The 17,050-nt window shown below is 37.7% G+C and overlaps 1 protein-coding gene across 5 annotated transcripts; it reads right to left on the bottom strand.

Moving 5' to 3' along the window:
• Positions 1-904: 904 nt before the first annotated feature.
• dnajb6a (DnaJ heat shock protein family (Hsp40) member B6a) lies at positions 905-10,358 on the bottom strand. Of its 5 annotated transcripts, none has more exons than XM_042718382.1 (10): positions 10,177-10,358; positions 8,220-8,302; positions 7,926-8,035; positions 5,715-5,771; positions 5,476-5,589; positions 4,996-5,157; positions 4,579-4,732; positions 3,001-3,071; positions 1,250-1,387; positions 905-1,163 (listed from the first exon to the last, which is right to left on the bottom strand). In XM_042718382.1, the coding sequence occupies exons 2-10, from the start codon at positions 8,285-8,287 to the stop codon at positions 1,096-1,098; spliced, it is 942 nt and encodes a 313-aa protein (XP_042574316.1). In that variant the 5' UTR covers positions 8,288-8,302; positions 10,177-10,358; the 3' UTR covers positions 905-1,095. The 5 variants fall into 5 exon arrangements, with proteins under 5 accessions (XP_042574316.1, XP_042574314.1, XP_042574315.1 ...); XM_042718380.1 differs by having other exon boundaries at positions 10,128-10,354; XM_042718381.1 differs by having other exon boundaries at positions 8,220-8,305; positions 10,177-10,353.
• Positions 10,359-17,050: the final 6,692 nt, after the last annotated feature.

Here is a 17,050-nt window from a genome sequence, read left to right as displayed (position 1 = left end):
AAACAGAAATACAGGTAACACCAATCTGACAAAAAAAAAACCTTCATGTATAGCCAAATTTAAGTTAATCAGGTTCTGAATTAAATCCAATAGACCTTAGGCAGTGTTGCACCATATTTAATTTTTTAATCAAATTAAGGCTGTGAGGGAGAGAAGCAGATTAAATGTTCTCATGAAAAAAGCTTTCAGTAGACAGAAATAATATTAAGTTGTGAGTTGAGAAAATAACGTGATCTAGGACCTTTATACTGTGTGTGCCATTGTCAAGACTGTAAGTCTCTCCCTCACAGCCTCGTTTTTATCCGTGTTAAATTCAACATGGCATCTTACCTTACTAAAGACTATAGCATGAGCATGTGCATGTGCTGTGAACTTTCTCAGGCGGAAGGAGATGTCAGAAAGCATGGAAAAGCAACACAACCTGCTAAAGTGCGTAGTGCAGAAGATGCAGATCAGCTCAGAGGCTGAAGAACATGACAGACCCCAAGTCTTTCAGGAGCTGAAAGAGAAGCCCCTCACCAGGAGCAAACGGGGTCCACTGCTCAGGGCAGTGACCGCCAGAAAGAAGGGAGTCTGCAATTTCATGAAAATGACATGAACAAGCCATTGTTTTAACAGAGTTGTTGTATTTACTCAGAAACTGTCGAAGTGGCTAGTATTTCTTAGTTTCTTAGCTTCTATACAACAACCAATGCTGAACCAAATACCAAGCATCTAGCATTGTGTTTACATCGAAAGAGTTAAATGTTATCAAGTTTGACAATAAATTCAACCAAAGGCAATTCCGGTTTTATTACTGAAAAATCCATGTACGTTGGTTGTGCTTTGTTTATTCATTAATAAACTGTGTGGATCATGCGAATGAGAAATGCTTGCTTGCACAGATTTTCATTAAAACTATTAATTTTCTTTTTAAATGTATCAGTCAAATTTCTTCAGAGCAGATGATTTACTATTTGTTATCGATTAGTATCGGCATAAAAAACTTATTTTTTTATTTTTTTTGCTAGCGAGTTTTTCCAACCTCAACACAGACTATCCACAGCTACAGTATGTCAGACTATCAGTACTATGAGTTGAGATGCAGAGACAAATTTAGGACTCTTTGGCCTTTTTGGTCTCTCCCTTCACCGTCATTCTCTTCCTCTTGACTCCAGTTTGCTCTGTTGAGATACATAACTTTTAAGTATCACAAAGATCATGCTCGAGCTGCTGGAATCTCAAACTAAATATGAAATGGGCTTCTGACCTTTGCCTGTAGTTTTATTTTGCTCCTCTCTCTGAGCTGACTGCCTTGCAGAATGTGAGGAGGAGGAGGAGGAAGAGGAGTCAGGGAGCTCCTTCCTCTGTCTGTGACCCTCCAGCATGCCTATCTCCTGGGCTTTTCCTAGAGAGAGGGGTGTGGTTTAGTTTAGAAGGGGGCAGAGCACAATTTTATTGAGTGTATTAATATCTGCTCTTAATTTAAAAAGATGGGGTTTTTTTCTAACGATACTTTATATTACCAGCCAGTTTCCCAAAACTGTTTCGATGATGATAATTCTGCGTGATGCATACTACACCTCTGACATCCAGAGATAGAGATGCATTTAGAGAGCATAAAACAAAATCACAAAGCTTGTTAGTTTTGTTAGCCATGCATTCTGGTAGCACTGCAGCCAGCTTCATTTGGCAGAGTTGGAAAGCATTGATCGAAGACATTAAAAGGGAACAGCTAACAAATGTTATGCTGCGTACCAGAGAATTCAAGAGTGTTACCTATCCATAATGCAACAAAATTGTCTAAATAATTGTTTTTATTGAAATCATTTTTATTTTCTAAAACCCACCCACAGTTGTCAAATCCTTCGCTTTACAACACCTTTTTTTAATTGCACTTCCATGAACACTTCTAATATCTTTCAATAATAAACAATGTTGCATTTTAGAAATGTTAGAAATTGATCCGTACATTCCATATCAGAATGTACATTACTTTAATATCTATGTATATTTGTTAATGGCATATTAACTGTCTGTATTATATTTCTAGTTTGAATACACTTCAAACATTAATAATGATCAATTTATCATAACTAAATTGAGATAAAAAGATTACTCACTCTAAACTCCAAAAGATGCAGAAAAAAACTAAACATATTCTGTTATAAAAGAGTAGAGCATTGTTAGTTTAAGCAACCAAGCTGCAACACGCTCCTGTAATGATTGGATTTGGAAGAAAATCAAAGATCACTCTCAGTTAAAGCAAAACTACATAGACTGCAGAACTGCCACATCCCAAAAAAGGATGAAACTCATTTATTTAGGTTCAAATTATTTTACAAAGTACACAAAGTTACTTGAATGGTCATAAATCAGTTATAATATTAACTCCGATACTCATCAGGTTATTTAGTAATAACATTACAACTATAAACAACATTTGTTGTCTTACATGCAACAATGAGAGGGAAAAAAAACAAAACATTTTCATTAATTAAAAATAAGAAAAATTGCATATCAGTACAATGAATCTAGCACTCTACCAGCATTTACAAATATGTTTAACAAATGAATTAGACAATTTGCCATAAAGTTTGAACAGTAAATGACGTACTCCAATTCCACACTCCACACAGTTGGTAAAGTCATGCACAATGCACAATCCTCTTTCTCCTTTTAGCCCAAAGCACTATTCAAAATGCAATGTGCATTCATGAGGACACTGCAACACAAAGTGCTCGCGGAAAGAAAAAACTAATCTCACATTATGGTCCCAAATACAAGTAAAATGACACGTATCCTGCACAAAATACTGACAGTCCCCATTTATAAATATAGAAACAAAAAAATTGTTCAGAAACAGTCTAAAAATGATAAAGGGAAAAAACACATTAAACAAGCAAAAAAATGCAATGTACAGACATCTGAACGACAGTACTAACATTGTTTGAGCTTAAGTTTGTGCTGAAAGGGCTCCATTATCTTATTTGTGTTCCAATCGCAGCAGTTGTTCCTTACCATTTATGGTTAGAGATTTTAACTGTCCATCTTCTTCCACTTCTACACGTTCCTGTCCATTCTCAATGATTCTATCAAAACAAATAAACAGCACATCTATGAATTACAGGAGGGAATCATTTAAAATGTTGTTTGAGGCTGTGTTGCTTTTTTAGTTGGTTTGACGTTGCTTTTATACCTCAAACCTAGCCAGCTTATTTTGTTCTTTACTTAGAAGACATGTTAGGGTTCTTAAGAGATATAATGTTCAAATAAGTCTGCTTGTCATTATTGTTTTAAGTTTTAAAATATAGCAGAAGTAGCACCGACATTCAAAAACAATGGACTTGTGATAAGGCTCCGGAAATACTCAGGTCTTTACTAAGTTTTCATTTAGTGATGAGTGAATTTTTGCTAGAAAAAGAGCAGGAGAAATAACATGCAGAGCCAGCAAAAGCAATGAAAAGAGTGACACTTTATCTCACAGAGTATGACACAGCCTGCAGAAGTGACATGCATGGTTGTTGTCACCACTAGAATTACCTACTGTAGCCAAAGCAAAATAAACTCATTTAACCTCTTCCAAGGCCAATATTTACAAAATAGAGACTTCTGGGAATCCATACTCTGCTCTCAAGAGACCAAGTCAATCATTTCGGATCCAAAAGCATCCAAAATGTTCTGGTGTTGCTAGAGGAGGAGTACAGTGAGAAGTGCTTGGTACTCACAGTGACGTTCAGTGGTAGTAAAGCTTTTATATAGGGATGAATGAGTGCTGAAGGTGTGAGGGAGATGTGCTTTATCAATGCTGGCATGAATTCACACACTACTGTGAAAACTTGAAACAGAAGATGCTACCCTCCCCTCATTCCCTGCATTATTGGCCATTTTTTTCAGCATGACAATGAATATATTCATACTCCCAAGATGAAAATCCTTCAGTGGACATGTATTTCACTCAATCTTAATGCTCTTGAGCAGCTGTGGGGGATTCTGTAGAGACGAGCTGAACAAAACACCCCATTAAAGACCAGAGCATTTAAGGAGGTCGTCCAGGAGTTAAACGGGACAGATGTGAAAATGTGTCATTAACTTGTACACTCAGTGCCAAGAAGGGTCAGAGGCTCAGTATACTTTAAGTTCTGGAGGACATATTAAGTACTAGAATATTATACATTTTCTGAATTAAATCTAGGGTGTACTCGTTTCTGCAATCCTTCATTTAAACAAAATTGGCAAATTTACTTATCTTACAGAAAATATTGGGAAATATTTAGTTGTTTTTATTAAGTATATGTTTCAATTTTGCCATCTTTCCATGAATTATATTAGTGATCATTAAGAAAGTACATCTTTTATTATATTTATTCAGAGGGGGTGTACTCATTTATGCTGTGCACTGTAGATAATGAGAAGAATATCAAATACTTAATGTAATAATAATAAATTATATGATAAAAAAATAGCCGTTTGCAGTGTCAAGTAGAATAAAGAGCTGTTCTGTACAGCTAAAAATAATTGGAAGCAGATGATAGTAGCCTCATACAAATGGCCACATCCACTTTTACATTAAAAATAAGATGGATCAAAGATACCTACCTTTTTGTAGTGATTTTCCTGCCATTGATGAATTTAGTGGAGGTTGACACAGAGCGGAAGCTGCCCATGCCTCCGCCACCTCCCCCTCCACCAAATGAAGTTGAAGAGAAAGAAGTTAATCCACCTCCTCCCATATGCCCAAAGGGAGAAAAACCTAACAAAATAAAAAAATATATATATAAAATAAAAAAGGATAGAAATACTATGGCATCAGAAATAAATCTTGAGTTGTCCTGATTCACATTGATTTAAATATATACGGCCTTACACCTATAAAAAGACATCATAAACCCTGATGTTTGGATTGTAGTACAAGTTTCAGAATTTTTTTAGGCTGAATTTGGTCTTTATATTGAGCAGTTTGTGCTTGCACTTTTACAATTGACAAGAAGCACAAACATATTTGTAATATCTCACCTGCATCAAAAGATGAAAATCCTGCCCCAAAAGGTGGGAATCCCCCAAAGCCCCCAAAGAAGGACCCTCCTGTCCGGCTCCTGCTCATGCCCCGCTGGTGGTGGTGGTGGTGGTGGTGCTGCCGACCGCCACCAAAGAAGTCATCATTAAATGGATCTCCACCTAAGAACGTAGCATTTATAGACCTTATGTAGCTCTGCCCCTTTTCAGTACTGTGCATTTGTTATGACATCCACTTCAAACATTACAATGCTCATGATGAATATAGTTAACTCTACTATAAAATAATATTAAATCCAATTCACCAGCTAAGTACTCTGCAAAAGCGATGCTACAGAAATATACAAATCTTCTGCAAAAACAGAAGTTCAAACACAAAATTCAAAAAATGTCTGTGCGCTTGTTTCTTTGGCACATAACGTCTAAACACTGAATACCATGAATGCCATGCAAAAAACACTGAGGTAAATACAAACTCACCAAAGAAGTCTGCAAATGGATCCTGTCCACCAAAGAATTCCCTGAAGACATCCTCTGGATTGCGGAATGTGAATCCTCCAAAGTGGTCATTATTAAAGTGTCCCCTTCCTCCTCCTGTCCAAATGATAAAAAAGAGAACGGTTCAAACACAACTTATTGACATTATTTATATACATATATTTATTCCAAATTAGGGTTAAACACCATATTATAAAAATGTACTGTAGGATGTAATTTACCTCCACCTGGAGTTAAGCCTTGTTTTCCATATCGATCATATAAGTTCCTTTTGTTTGCTGAAAAATAGTAAACCGATAGTTAAGCAACTAACATAAAATGTGAGAGACCATATACACTGAACAAATTTATAAGCGCAACACTTTTGTTTTTGCCCCCATTTTTCATGAGCTGTACTCAAAATCTAAGCCTTTTTCTATGTACACAAAAGGCCTATTTCTCTCAAATATTGTTCACAGATCTGTCTAAATCTGTGTTAGTGAGCACTTCTCCTTTGCCGAGATAATCCATCCACCTAACAGGTGTGGCATATCAAGATGCTGATCAGACAGCATGATTATTGCACAGGTGTGCCTTAGGCTGGTCACAATAAAAGGCCACTCTAAAATGTGCAGTTTTATCACACAGCACAATGCCACAGATGTTGCGAGTTTTGAGGGAGCGTGCATTTGGCATGCTGACTGCAGGAATGTCCACCAGAGCTGTTGCTGTGAATTGAATGTTCTTTTCTCTACCATAAGCCGTCTCCAAAGGTGTTTCAGAGAATTTGGCAGTTCATCCAACCGGCCTCACAACCCCAGACCACGTGTAACCACACCAGCCCAGGACCTCCACATTCAGCATCTTCACCTCCAAGATCGTCTGAGACCAGCCACCCGGACAGCTGCTGCAACAATTGGTTTGCAAAACCAAAGAATTTCTGCACAAACTGTCAGAAACCATCTCAGGGAAGCTCATCTGCATGCTAGTCGTCCTCATCTGGGTCCCAACCTGACTGCAGTTTGTCATCGTAACAGATTTGAGTGGGCAAATGCTCACATTCGATGGCATCTGGCAGTTTGGAAAGGTGTTCTCTTCATGGATGAATCCCGGTTTTCACTGTACTGGGCAGATGGCAGACAGCGTGTATGGCGTCGTGTGGGTGAGCAGTTTGCTGATGTCAATGTTGTGGATCAAGTGGCCCATGGTGGCGGTGGGTTATGGTATGGGCAGGCGTATGTTATGGACAACAAACACAGGTGATGGCATTTTGAATGCACAGAGATACCATGACGAGACCCTGAGGCGCATTGTTGTGCCATTCATCCACGACCATCACCTCATGATGAAGCTGAAAACATCCTAGTTCTTGTACGGCTAGCATACTCACCAGACATGTCACCCATTGAGAATGTTTGGGATGCTCTGGATCAGCGTATATGACAGCATGTTCCAATATCGAGCAACTTCGCACAGCCATTGAAGAGGAGTGGACCAACATTCCACAGCCCACAATCAACAACCTGATCAGCTCTGTGCGAAGGAGATGTGCTGCACTGCATGAGGCAAATGGTGGTCATACCAGATACTGACTGGTTTTCAGACCCCCCAATACTGTAAAACTGCACATTTTAGAGTGGCCTTTTATTGTGGCCAGCCTAAGGCACAGCTGTGCAATAATCATGCTGTCTAATCAGCATCTTGATATGCCAAACCTGTGAGGTGGATGGATTATCTCGGCAAAGGAGAAGTGCTCACTAACACAGATTTGTGAACAATATTTGTGAGAAATAGGCCTTTTGTGTACATAGAAAAAAATCTTAGATCTTTGAGTTCAGCTCATGAAAAATGGGGGCAAAAACAAAAGTGTTGCATTTATATTTTTTTTCAGTTTAGATTTGTTGCACAGCAACTGTCAAAAATCTAGTAATCATATTATTCATGCACCAGCCCTGAATCACACCTTAAAGGCACCAGACACAGTGGGTGCAGTACCATCAATCATTAATCATTTTTTGGGGATTTGAAAAAAAAGGCCATCACAAAGAGTGGTGGCTACAACTGCTGAACACAACCTCTCCTTATGAAGGAGCATCTCAAAAGTGCAGAGTCTGTACAAGACTGATAAGGCTTTGTTTAGCATGCAGTGAGAGTGTGTCTAATCAGCTGTGCCACATTTGAATCTACAGCTCCACTGATATAACACATTTAAAAACCCTTACTGTTACTACTAGCACAAAGTGTAGGGGTGATAACAAAAACTTTTTTTTGGAAAGGCTCAACAGTAAGGATATTTTTGAAGGCCCAATCAGTCCAATACAACAAATTTTCACTGGCCTCATGGACAATTAAAAATGCTGATATTTTTAGTAAACATTTTAAATGAAAAGCATACTTATTTTTATTATCTTTATAATTTAATATGATCTAATATTCCTTATGTTAGGACTTACCATCTGAAAGGACTTCATAAGCTTCTGAAAGCTGCTTAAATTTCTTTTCTGCCCCTTCCTTGTTCTCTGGATTCTTATCTGGATGCCACTTGAGAGCTAGTTTCCTGTAACTACAAGGAAAAAACAGCATGACTAGGTGATAAATGAGCAAAGACAAGCAGAATACCATAACACAACTAAAAAAATAAATCATTAGTGCTACTATTTTGGAAATCTGAATTACTATTAAAATGCAGAAGAGCATGCATTGTTAGGAATATTGAGAGGACTAAGTGAAACCAAAGATTAACTTACGCTTTTTTGATATCATCTGGAGATGCATTTCTCTGCACCCCTAAAATCACGTAATAGTCGTCATCCATGGCCACTGACTTCAACTGCTGGCAATCAAACAGGGGGAAACAACAAAATAATTATAATTAGCACATATCTGCAGGTATTACAACTATATCCTAATCTACTGTATCATTTGATGCATGATTTTTAAAGGCCTCTATCTTTTCAACAGAATAAAACTTAGCTGAAAAATCTGTTGTACACAATCTTGCTGTGAAATCTTGCAAGAACAAAGTTTATATTGTTATTACTATTTCAAATGAATATCTACTGGACTTGGGCACGTTAGGTTTACTTGATTATCCATAAAAAACATCTGCACCAATTTGCAAAACTTTATTTCCTCCTTGAGTGTGAGCTCCATATGGTCTTAACTATTATACACGTGCCATAAAAGACTCAGGAGGAACAAACAATGAATAAATTGCATAAACAAATTACAAGATGCTCAAATTGCACAACAAATGTAAATCTCAAAAACTTTACTCGTTTGTAATATAAGAAATAAATAAAGAGAAAGTCCAGATCGGACTAAAAAACAGCCCACGATTGACTGTGCAACTAATAACAGATGTTTCCTGAATCACAACCAGGGTCTCTCGTCTAATTACTATTTACATTTACACATGACATGGTGACATCAGGAAAATAAATAACAACTCCCTGTTACAGTAAACAATAGATTTGTATCCTGTTGCTTTCATTTTTCATCTCTTAGTAACATGCATCAAAAGCATTATTCAATACTTGTGTTTGAACACATTTGCCAAAAAAAAAAAATAAAAAAAAAATCCAGTTGTCTGCAATAGACTGTGCAAATAATAAAGCAGTACTTGATCTGTTTTGATGTGATTATGTGACTAACTGAAATCACCCTGTGGGCCAGTCACATTTCCTCACTGCAGCGCCTGGTACTAACAGGCTGTTTTCATTTCAGGACCAAGAAAGCAGCATGTGATGCCTCTATTTTGTTCCTCAGTGACCCAGAATCAAGCTCAGCTCTCATTATTGTGTGGCAAACACCTTGGGGCACTAACTTTATATCATGATGGGTTTGTTTTCACATAACACATAATATTTTGAGTGTTAGTAGAGAAGGATGCATGTGCAAATTAAGAGACAGAGAGCTGCTATAGATGTCACATTGTCATTACCCCATTAACAATATGACAAAACGTACATTTAGGAACATAAGCAATGCATTTTGGTGCAATGCAAATACATGGCCACTAAAATACACTGGATAAAAGCAGCAGAGGCAAAATTCACCTACAAAAAAAGAAATAACATTCTGTGATGATTTACTCATCCTTATGTTGTTCAAAACCTGTATGACTTACATTCTTCAGTGGAACAAAGAGAAAATGTCAGGCAGAATGTAATCATTCACTTTCATTTAATACACAAAAGATGAAATCAAAGTGAATAAAGACAAATAGAGGCTATCATTCTGACAAATATCTCTTTTTGTGTTTCGCAGAAGAAAGAAAATCATGCAAATTTGTAACAACATGAGGGAGAGAAAATTGACAATGATAGTTCATATTTGCGCGAGCTATCCGTTTAAAGCTTCTCTATGTCAACAAGCTAGCCAACCACCAACAATGCTATCAATAAATCCTATTAATACCGGACGAATTAAAAAGCTTACCCCCTTTTTTAACCCACACTTTCAGCAGACCAAAACATCGGAACAGCGACATAACTTGCTGTTATTCATATTTCGACCTGGCAACCTTGGCATCTTTTAGATGAGCTAGCCAGCTAGCATCAATGCTATGAGTTGGCGAGCGGGTTTTAATATTATTTATCTCATAGAGCGAAGCTCTAGCGTAAAGCTGGAAGCATATTTAACGCTTACCCTACCTTGTGTTTTAACTGTCAGAGGCAGCTGCTCTGTTTTCGGTCCACTAACCTCTGTCTGTGGGACGCTGTATCGAGCTGATGTGACAAGCAACGAAGCGTCCGGAAATAACGCGAATCTTTTTTTCTTTCTTGTGAGATTTAACGTCACGTCCTGTTTGAGGTTTTCAAAGCATTGGCGCCTGTGGCTCTAGTCTCTGATGAAATAAATCATTTTAGTGGGCAAGTTTGACAGCTGCTTTATGATGTCGTAAAATAGTCGGCTCTGTGCGTTTTCGTTTGCTGTATGAAAAATGTTGGCTTTTATAATCGCTGTTTTATATAGAGTTGTTCAAGCCACAAATGAGCGCTTCTTTTCCTGCGGACACGTTTATGTCCCTGAGGTTATAACAGTAAAACAAACCCTAACCCCTTTTAAGAGAAGGTGACGTTAAAACTTTCTTCGAAAATTGAATTGTTTAACAAACTATGAAAATACATTACAATACATTTGAATTAGTGTCTGAAACGTCATAAAAACAGCGATTTAAACAATTTATACAACAAAGCCAGAGACCACGATAACATGAAGTTCGAAAACCATTTATACAAAAAAGCCAGGGTTTATTTTCTGAGCGTTCACTGATCCTAATGTTACCGCGCGCGCAAACGACATAATTACATGGTGGAGAGTTATCACATGCATATTTACTACAAACTACAAATTCAATCACGTTATTCCTATACAGGTCCTTCTCAAAAAATTTGCATATTGTGAAAAAGTTTATTATTTTCCATAATGTAATGATAAAAATTAAACTTTCATATATTTTAGATTCATTGCACACCAACTGAAATATTTCAGGTCTTTTATTGTTTTAATACTGATGATTTTGGCATACAGCTCATGAAAACCCAAAATTCCTATCTCAAAAAATTAGCACATTTAATCCGACCAATAAAAGAAAAGTGTTTTTAAATACAAAAAAGTCAACCTTCAAATAATTATGTTCAGTTATGCACTCAATACTTGGTCGGGAATCCTTTGCAGAAATGACTGCTTCAATGCGGCGTGGCATGGAGGCAATCAGACTGTGGCACTGCTGAGGGTGTTATGGAGGCCCAGGATGCTTCGATAGCGGCCCTTAAGCTCATCCAGAGTGTTGGGTCTTGCGTCTCTCAACTTTCTCTTCACAATATCCCACAGATTCTCTTTGGGGTTCAGGTCAGGAGAGTTGGCAGGCCAATTGAGCACAGTAATACCATGGTCAGTAAACCATTTACCAGTGGTTTTGGCACTGTGAGCAGGTGCCAGGTCATGCTGAAAAACGAAATCTTCATCTCCATAAAGCTTTTCAGCAGATGTCCTGATAAAAATCTCCTGATAGCTAGCTGCATTGACCCGGCCCTTGATAAAACACAGTGGACCAACACCAGCAGCTGACATGGCACCCCAGACCATCACTGACTGTGGGTACTTGACACTGGACTTCAGGCATTTTGGCATTTCCTTGTCCCCAGTCTTCCTCCAGACTCTGGCACCTTGATTTCCGAATGACATGCAAAATTTGCTTTCATCCGAAGAAAGTACTTTGGACCACTGAGCAACAGTCCAGTGCTGCTTCTCTGTAGCCCAGGTCAGGCGCTTCTGCCGCTGTTTCTGGTTCAAAAGCACACGCCTGTGCACGGTGGCTCTGGATGTTTCTACTCCAGACTCAGTCCACTGCTTCCGCAGGTCCCCCAAGGTCTGGAATCGGTCCTTCTCCACAATCTTCCTCCGGGTCCGGTCACCTCTTCTCGTTGTGCAGCGTTTTTTGCCACACTTTTTTCCTTCCCACAGACTTCCCACTGAGGTGCCTTGATATAGCACTCTGGGAACAGCCTATTCGTTCAGAAATTTCTTTCTGTGTCTTACCCTCTCGCTTGAGGGTGTCAATGATGGCCTTCTGGACAGCAGTCAGGTCGGCAGTCTTACCCATGATTGCGGTTTTTGAGTAATGAACCAGGCTGGGAGTTTTTAAAAGCCTCAGGAATCTTTTGCAGGTGTTTAGAGTTAATTAGTTGATTCAGATGATTAGGTTAATAGCTCGTTTAGAGAACCTTTTCATGATATGCTAATTTTTTGAGATATTGATTTTGGGTTTTCATGAGCTGTATGCCAAAATCATCAGTATTAAAACAATAAAAGACCTGAAATATTTCAGTTGGTGTGCAATAAATCTAAAATATATGAAAGTTTAATTTTTATCATTACATTATGGAAAAGAATGAACTTTTTCACAATATGCTAATTTTTTGAGAAGGACCTGTATACTTTTTGTTTGTTTTTTGTACTTATCTTGTGATTTCTTGGGCCCCTCTGCTGGCTCGTTGTTGTATTACGCTTCGCAGGTGCACAGAGTTCAATTACTGACCGTCCACTGCAGCGTTTCAAACGGCTAGAACTCAGTGTCAGAAATCACAACTCTAATAGGATGATAACAAGAATGAAATAAACATAATTACATTATTAAATAAAATATTTGAAAATAAAAATACATACACAGACAGATTTGCGTATATTAACATAGCATTAATAGAGTTGAAGATTATTAGTGCCAGATTCCAAATATGACATTTGTTGTGTGTGTGGCATGAAGGGCACCTCTAATAACAGGTGCTGGTCTTAAGCCTTGTCACTGACATTTATCTGCTTCTCATTAAGCTAAGCCTGTTAGCAGTTCAACAGCAAGTGCCCTGCCAGACCCATCAGTTAGAGTCCATATGCAGATAGAGAGTAGCTGTCCCATTTCAAATAAAAAAATTATAAATTGGAAGTTCCTCTTGGCATTAATCCGGGTGTGAGGTGCCAGAGTGATACAATTATGATACTGTCAGAAGTTAATCCCAGTTGTTCCAATAGAATTTATTGCCATGAAAGCTCAAAGGAAAACAAACTGGCTAGGTGATTATGCAGTTGTTATTTTGGCAATGGGAATTTGTATTTTTATACTGATAAATGTGCATGATTAGACATTGGTGCAGCAGAGGTAACTATTAACTCCAGTCTCTTTTATGTCTGTCTGTGCCTTGTTTTTTTTTTTTTTTTTTCTTGTAGCTGTTTCTGCAATGAGGGGTGAAACAGAGGAAGTGCTGCTTCATGTTAGCTACACATCCAGGTACTGCTGTCCAGCTGTGCAGGATGCAGAAGTTTGTCAAATTTAGTCTATTGAGACAAGGGAAACTTGATCTGTTGAATCAGAGCCATACATTCCCACTCTTGCTCTGTGCCATTTGTCCCTTCAGGATAGTAATGTCTAATTTTATCCATGGTTATTGAATAACAGTTCATGAGAAGGCAGAATCTGAGTCAGATTGAATAATCGATCATGCCGCTCTTGCTGCTATAAATAGAAGTGGGCTAAGTGCTTCATCAGAGGGATGGAGAGGCCTGTAAAAAAGACTCATCACTGTGAACAAGGCTCAGTGCCTTCGAGTGTATCAAGAGATAAGAGTGATAAGTCAAATTTGTTGCTTGATGGGTGATTTATTGACATTTTAAAGATTATTTGGAGGAATATCATCTTACATAGATTCACTAGCTCTAAAGGAGTGAAGTCTATTTAATCTTAAGTGTTTATTGCATGGCAGAGGTGAGAGGTGAGTTTCACTGGCTTTACAGTCATTTGCACCTTAACACCTGCACTACCTCACCTCACCACTCGAGGGCTTCACAAGACCTCAGACATCAGTCTGGCAGACAAACACGTTATAAATCACTGCACACCCAAGCCTGGCTCCTATTCCAGCACATTCTGGTAGACAGTATGACAAGAAAGGGTTATGCATCTGTGGCTTCATCACTTACTGGATATTTCTTTATATATATTGTTAGTGGACAAGGGAATATTGTTGCGCTCAGATGAAGGCTAGTTGTAAGTCCAGGTGCGTGAAAACCAGTAAAATGTTGAAGAGACTGTAGATGGTTCGCACTCTGAAAAACTAGACTAGTCTAGTTTTTCAGAGTGCGAACCATATATTGTTAGTAGAAAACATGGCCTTAATGCCCCAGAAAATCAATTACACGTGGCAACCTGAACAAATTAAATGGGTGGCATCGATGTCTTCAATTGTCAGTTTGGGATTGGTATGTTTTTTAAAAATATTTTTATTTTTATTTTATGTTTTTAAGGAGTTCCTTACTGACTCTGAGGCTGCATTTATTTGATAAAAAACAGTAATATTGTGAAATATTATTGCCATTTAAAATAACTTCTTATATTTTAATACAACTTAAAATGTAATTTATTCCTGTGATAGTAAAGCTGAATTTTCAGCAGCCATTCCACCAGTCTTCAGTGTCACATGATCCTTTAGAAATCATTCTAATATTCTGATTAGGTGCTCAAGAAACCTTTCTTATTATTATTAATGTTGAATTTAATAGCATGTGTTTCCATCTAAATCTTTTGTAACATTACATATGTCTTAACTCTTATTTTTTGAACAATTTAATGTAACCTTGCTGAATGACACTAATGTCTCTTCTTCCAAAAAAAAAAAAAACTTGCTGACCCCAAACTTTCAAATGGTGATGTAAATGCTAATGAAAAATTATTTCTTGTAATTAGAAGTGTTGACAATACAAATTGTACATTATGGTTGTATTAAACAATATGAACTTGCTTTATGAATATTTTTCTTTGTCCTTATTCATAATTTTGTGCTCATTTACCTGCTGCAGGAGGAAAAGATAAAAGAAGTCCTGATATTAATAGACAGCCTCGGATATATGCATTAAATTAATTGTACAGTCACATTCACATATATGGGACTCACATCTTTGAGAGTCCTGATTAAACTCTGCTCTGCTCTTTGAAGGACTAATGAGGCTGAATACTGTTCACTTTTTATCTCACAGAGGAAACGGAAGGAATAGGATTCCGTTTTATTCATTTTGACATGTTCATGAAAACACATCTTTACTTTTCAGGTTGAAACAAATGAACTGCTGATGACTAATTCCTGTTTTGTGCCCCAACACAGCATTTCACCGAGCAGGACAAGAATAAAACAGTTTATGTGCACAAACCATATCTTTATGTGTATTTTATCAGTCAATTACATGGCGACCATACATCAAAATACACATAACCTTTGTGCACAGAATGAGATAGAATTCATGAAAAGGCTGCAGCTGTGACTGAATGAAATGGATTAATCAACTATACACAAGATCTTGTGGTGTTCCACAGGAATCCCCTTTTATCTTCACTTGACAAGTCACTACAAGCATGTTCCTTCCAGAAAGCTTACAAGACACAACTCACAGTTTTCCATTAGTTGTTTGGAGTCAAAAATCAAGTGATCTAAGGAGTGATTTCAATGTAAACTAATAGAAAATCTCTACTTGGTTTCAACTGTGTATAAACCTGTTACCTGTTAGACAGTTCAAATGTACAGTGCTTATTAAATCATCAAAGACTAAAGTCACCTGGATCATGTACAAAGTGAGGTATCTTCTCATTTTGACAATGCTGTCTCCTGAGTTTGGTGCCGCTCGCTGTAGCCGGCCTCCTCTTTTGGAGGTGCATTATTGATGGCTCTGTCTCACTCTGTGTTGCTGTTGCTTAGAAAGGGATACAGAGGCACTTAGGAAATTGAACTAGATGCAAACTTCATTGCACCAAACCTTTTAGTGATGTCATTAATTAAACTGCATTGTGAATATGGAGTGTATTTGGCAGGAGACTGTGACAGCCATCGGCTTGCTGGACGGACTGCTTCAACTGAAGCACTTAGACAAACACGCAGAGTGATGTCATCCACTGCTGAGAGTTTTGGGAAAAGTAGTTTTTAGTCAGCTATGAATTCACTTTTGATCTAAAGCCAAAAATGATCCTGTTTAAATGTAATTAAATGTAACTAATTAAAACAAAGATAAATAGATAAATATATTTAAGATTAGATAGATAGTTTACTACATTTAATGAAAGCAGACAGACAGACAGACAGAAAGACAGACATAGATAAATAGACAGAGAGACAGAGAGACAGACAGACAGACAGACAGATAGACAGAGAGACAGAGAGGGAGGGAGGGAGGGAGGGAGGGAGGGAGGCAGGCAGGCAGGCAGGCAGGCAGGCAGACAGACAGACAGACAGATAGATAGATAGATAGATAGATAGATAGATAGATAGATAGATAGATAGATAGATAGATAGATAGATAGATAGATAGATAGATAGAAAAGACAGACACAGATAAATAGACAAACAGACGGAGAGACAGACAGACAGACAGACAGACAGATAAATAGAACTATAGAATGATAGATGGCTAGATAGTTAGAAAGACAGAGAGACAGAAAGACAGACATAGATAAATAGACAAACAGACGGAGACAAACAGACAGACAGACAGACAGACAGACAGACAGACAGACAGACAGATAGATAGATAGATAGATAGATAGATAGATAGATAGATAGATAGATAGATAGATAGATAGATAGATAGATAGAAAGACAGACACAGATAAATAGACAAACAGACGGAGAGACAGACAGACAGACAGACAGATAGACAGACAGACAGACAGACAGACAGATAGATAGATAGATAGATAGATAGATAGATAGATAGATAGATAGATAGATAGATAGATAGATAGAAAGACAGACATAGATAAATAGACAAACAGACGGAGACAAACAGACAGACAGACAGACAGACAGACAGACAGACAGACAGACAGACAGACAGACAGATAGAAGATAGATAGATAGATAGATAGATAGATAGATAGATAGATAGATAGATAGACAGACACAGATAAATAGACAAACAGACGGAGAGACAGACAGACAGACAGACAGACAGACAGACAGACAGACAGATAGATAGATAGATAGATAGATATATAGATAGATAGAAAGACAGACACAGATAAATAGACAAACAGACG

This window comes from Cyprinus carpio, chromosome B2 (genome assembly GCF_018340385.1).
Source record: "Cyprinus carpio isolate SPL01 chromosome B2, ASM1834038v1, whole genome shotgun sequence".
Taxonomy (NCBI): Eukaryota; Metazoa; Chordata; class Actinopteri; order Cypriniformes; family Cyprinidae; genus Cyprinus; species Cyprinus carpio.
Note: the sequence above shows the minus strand (reverse complement) of the source record. Positions and strands in the feature narration are given on the sequence as shown.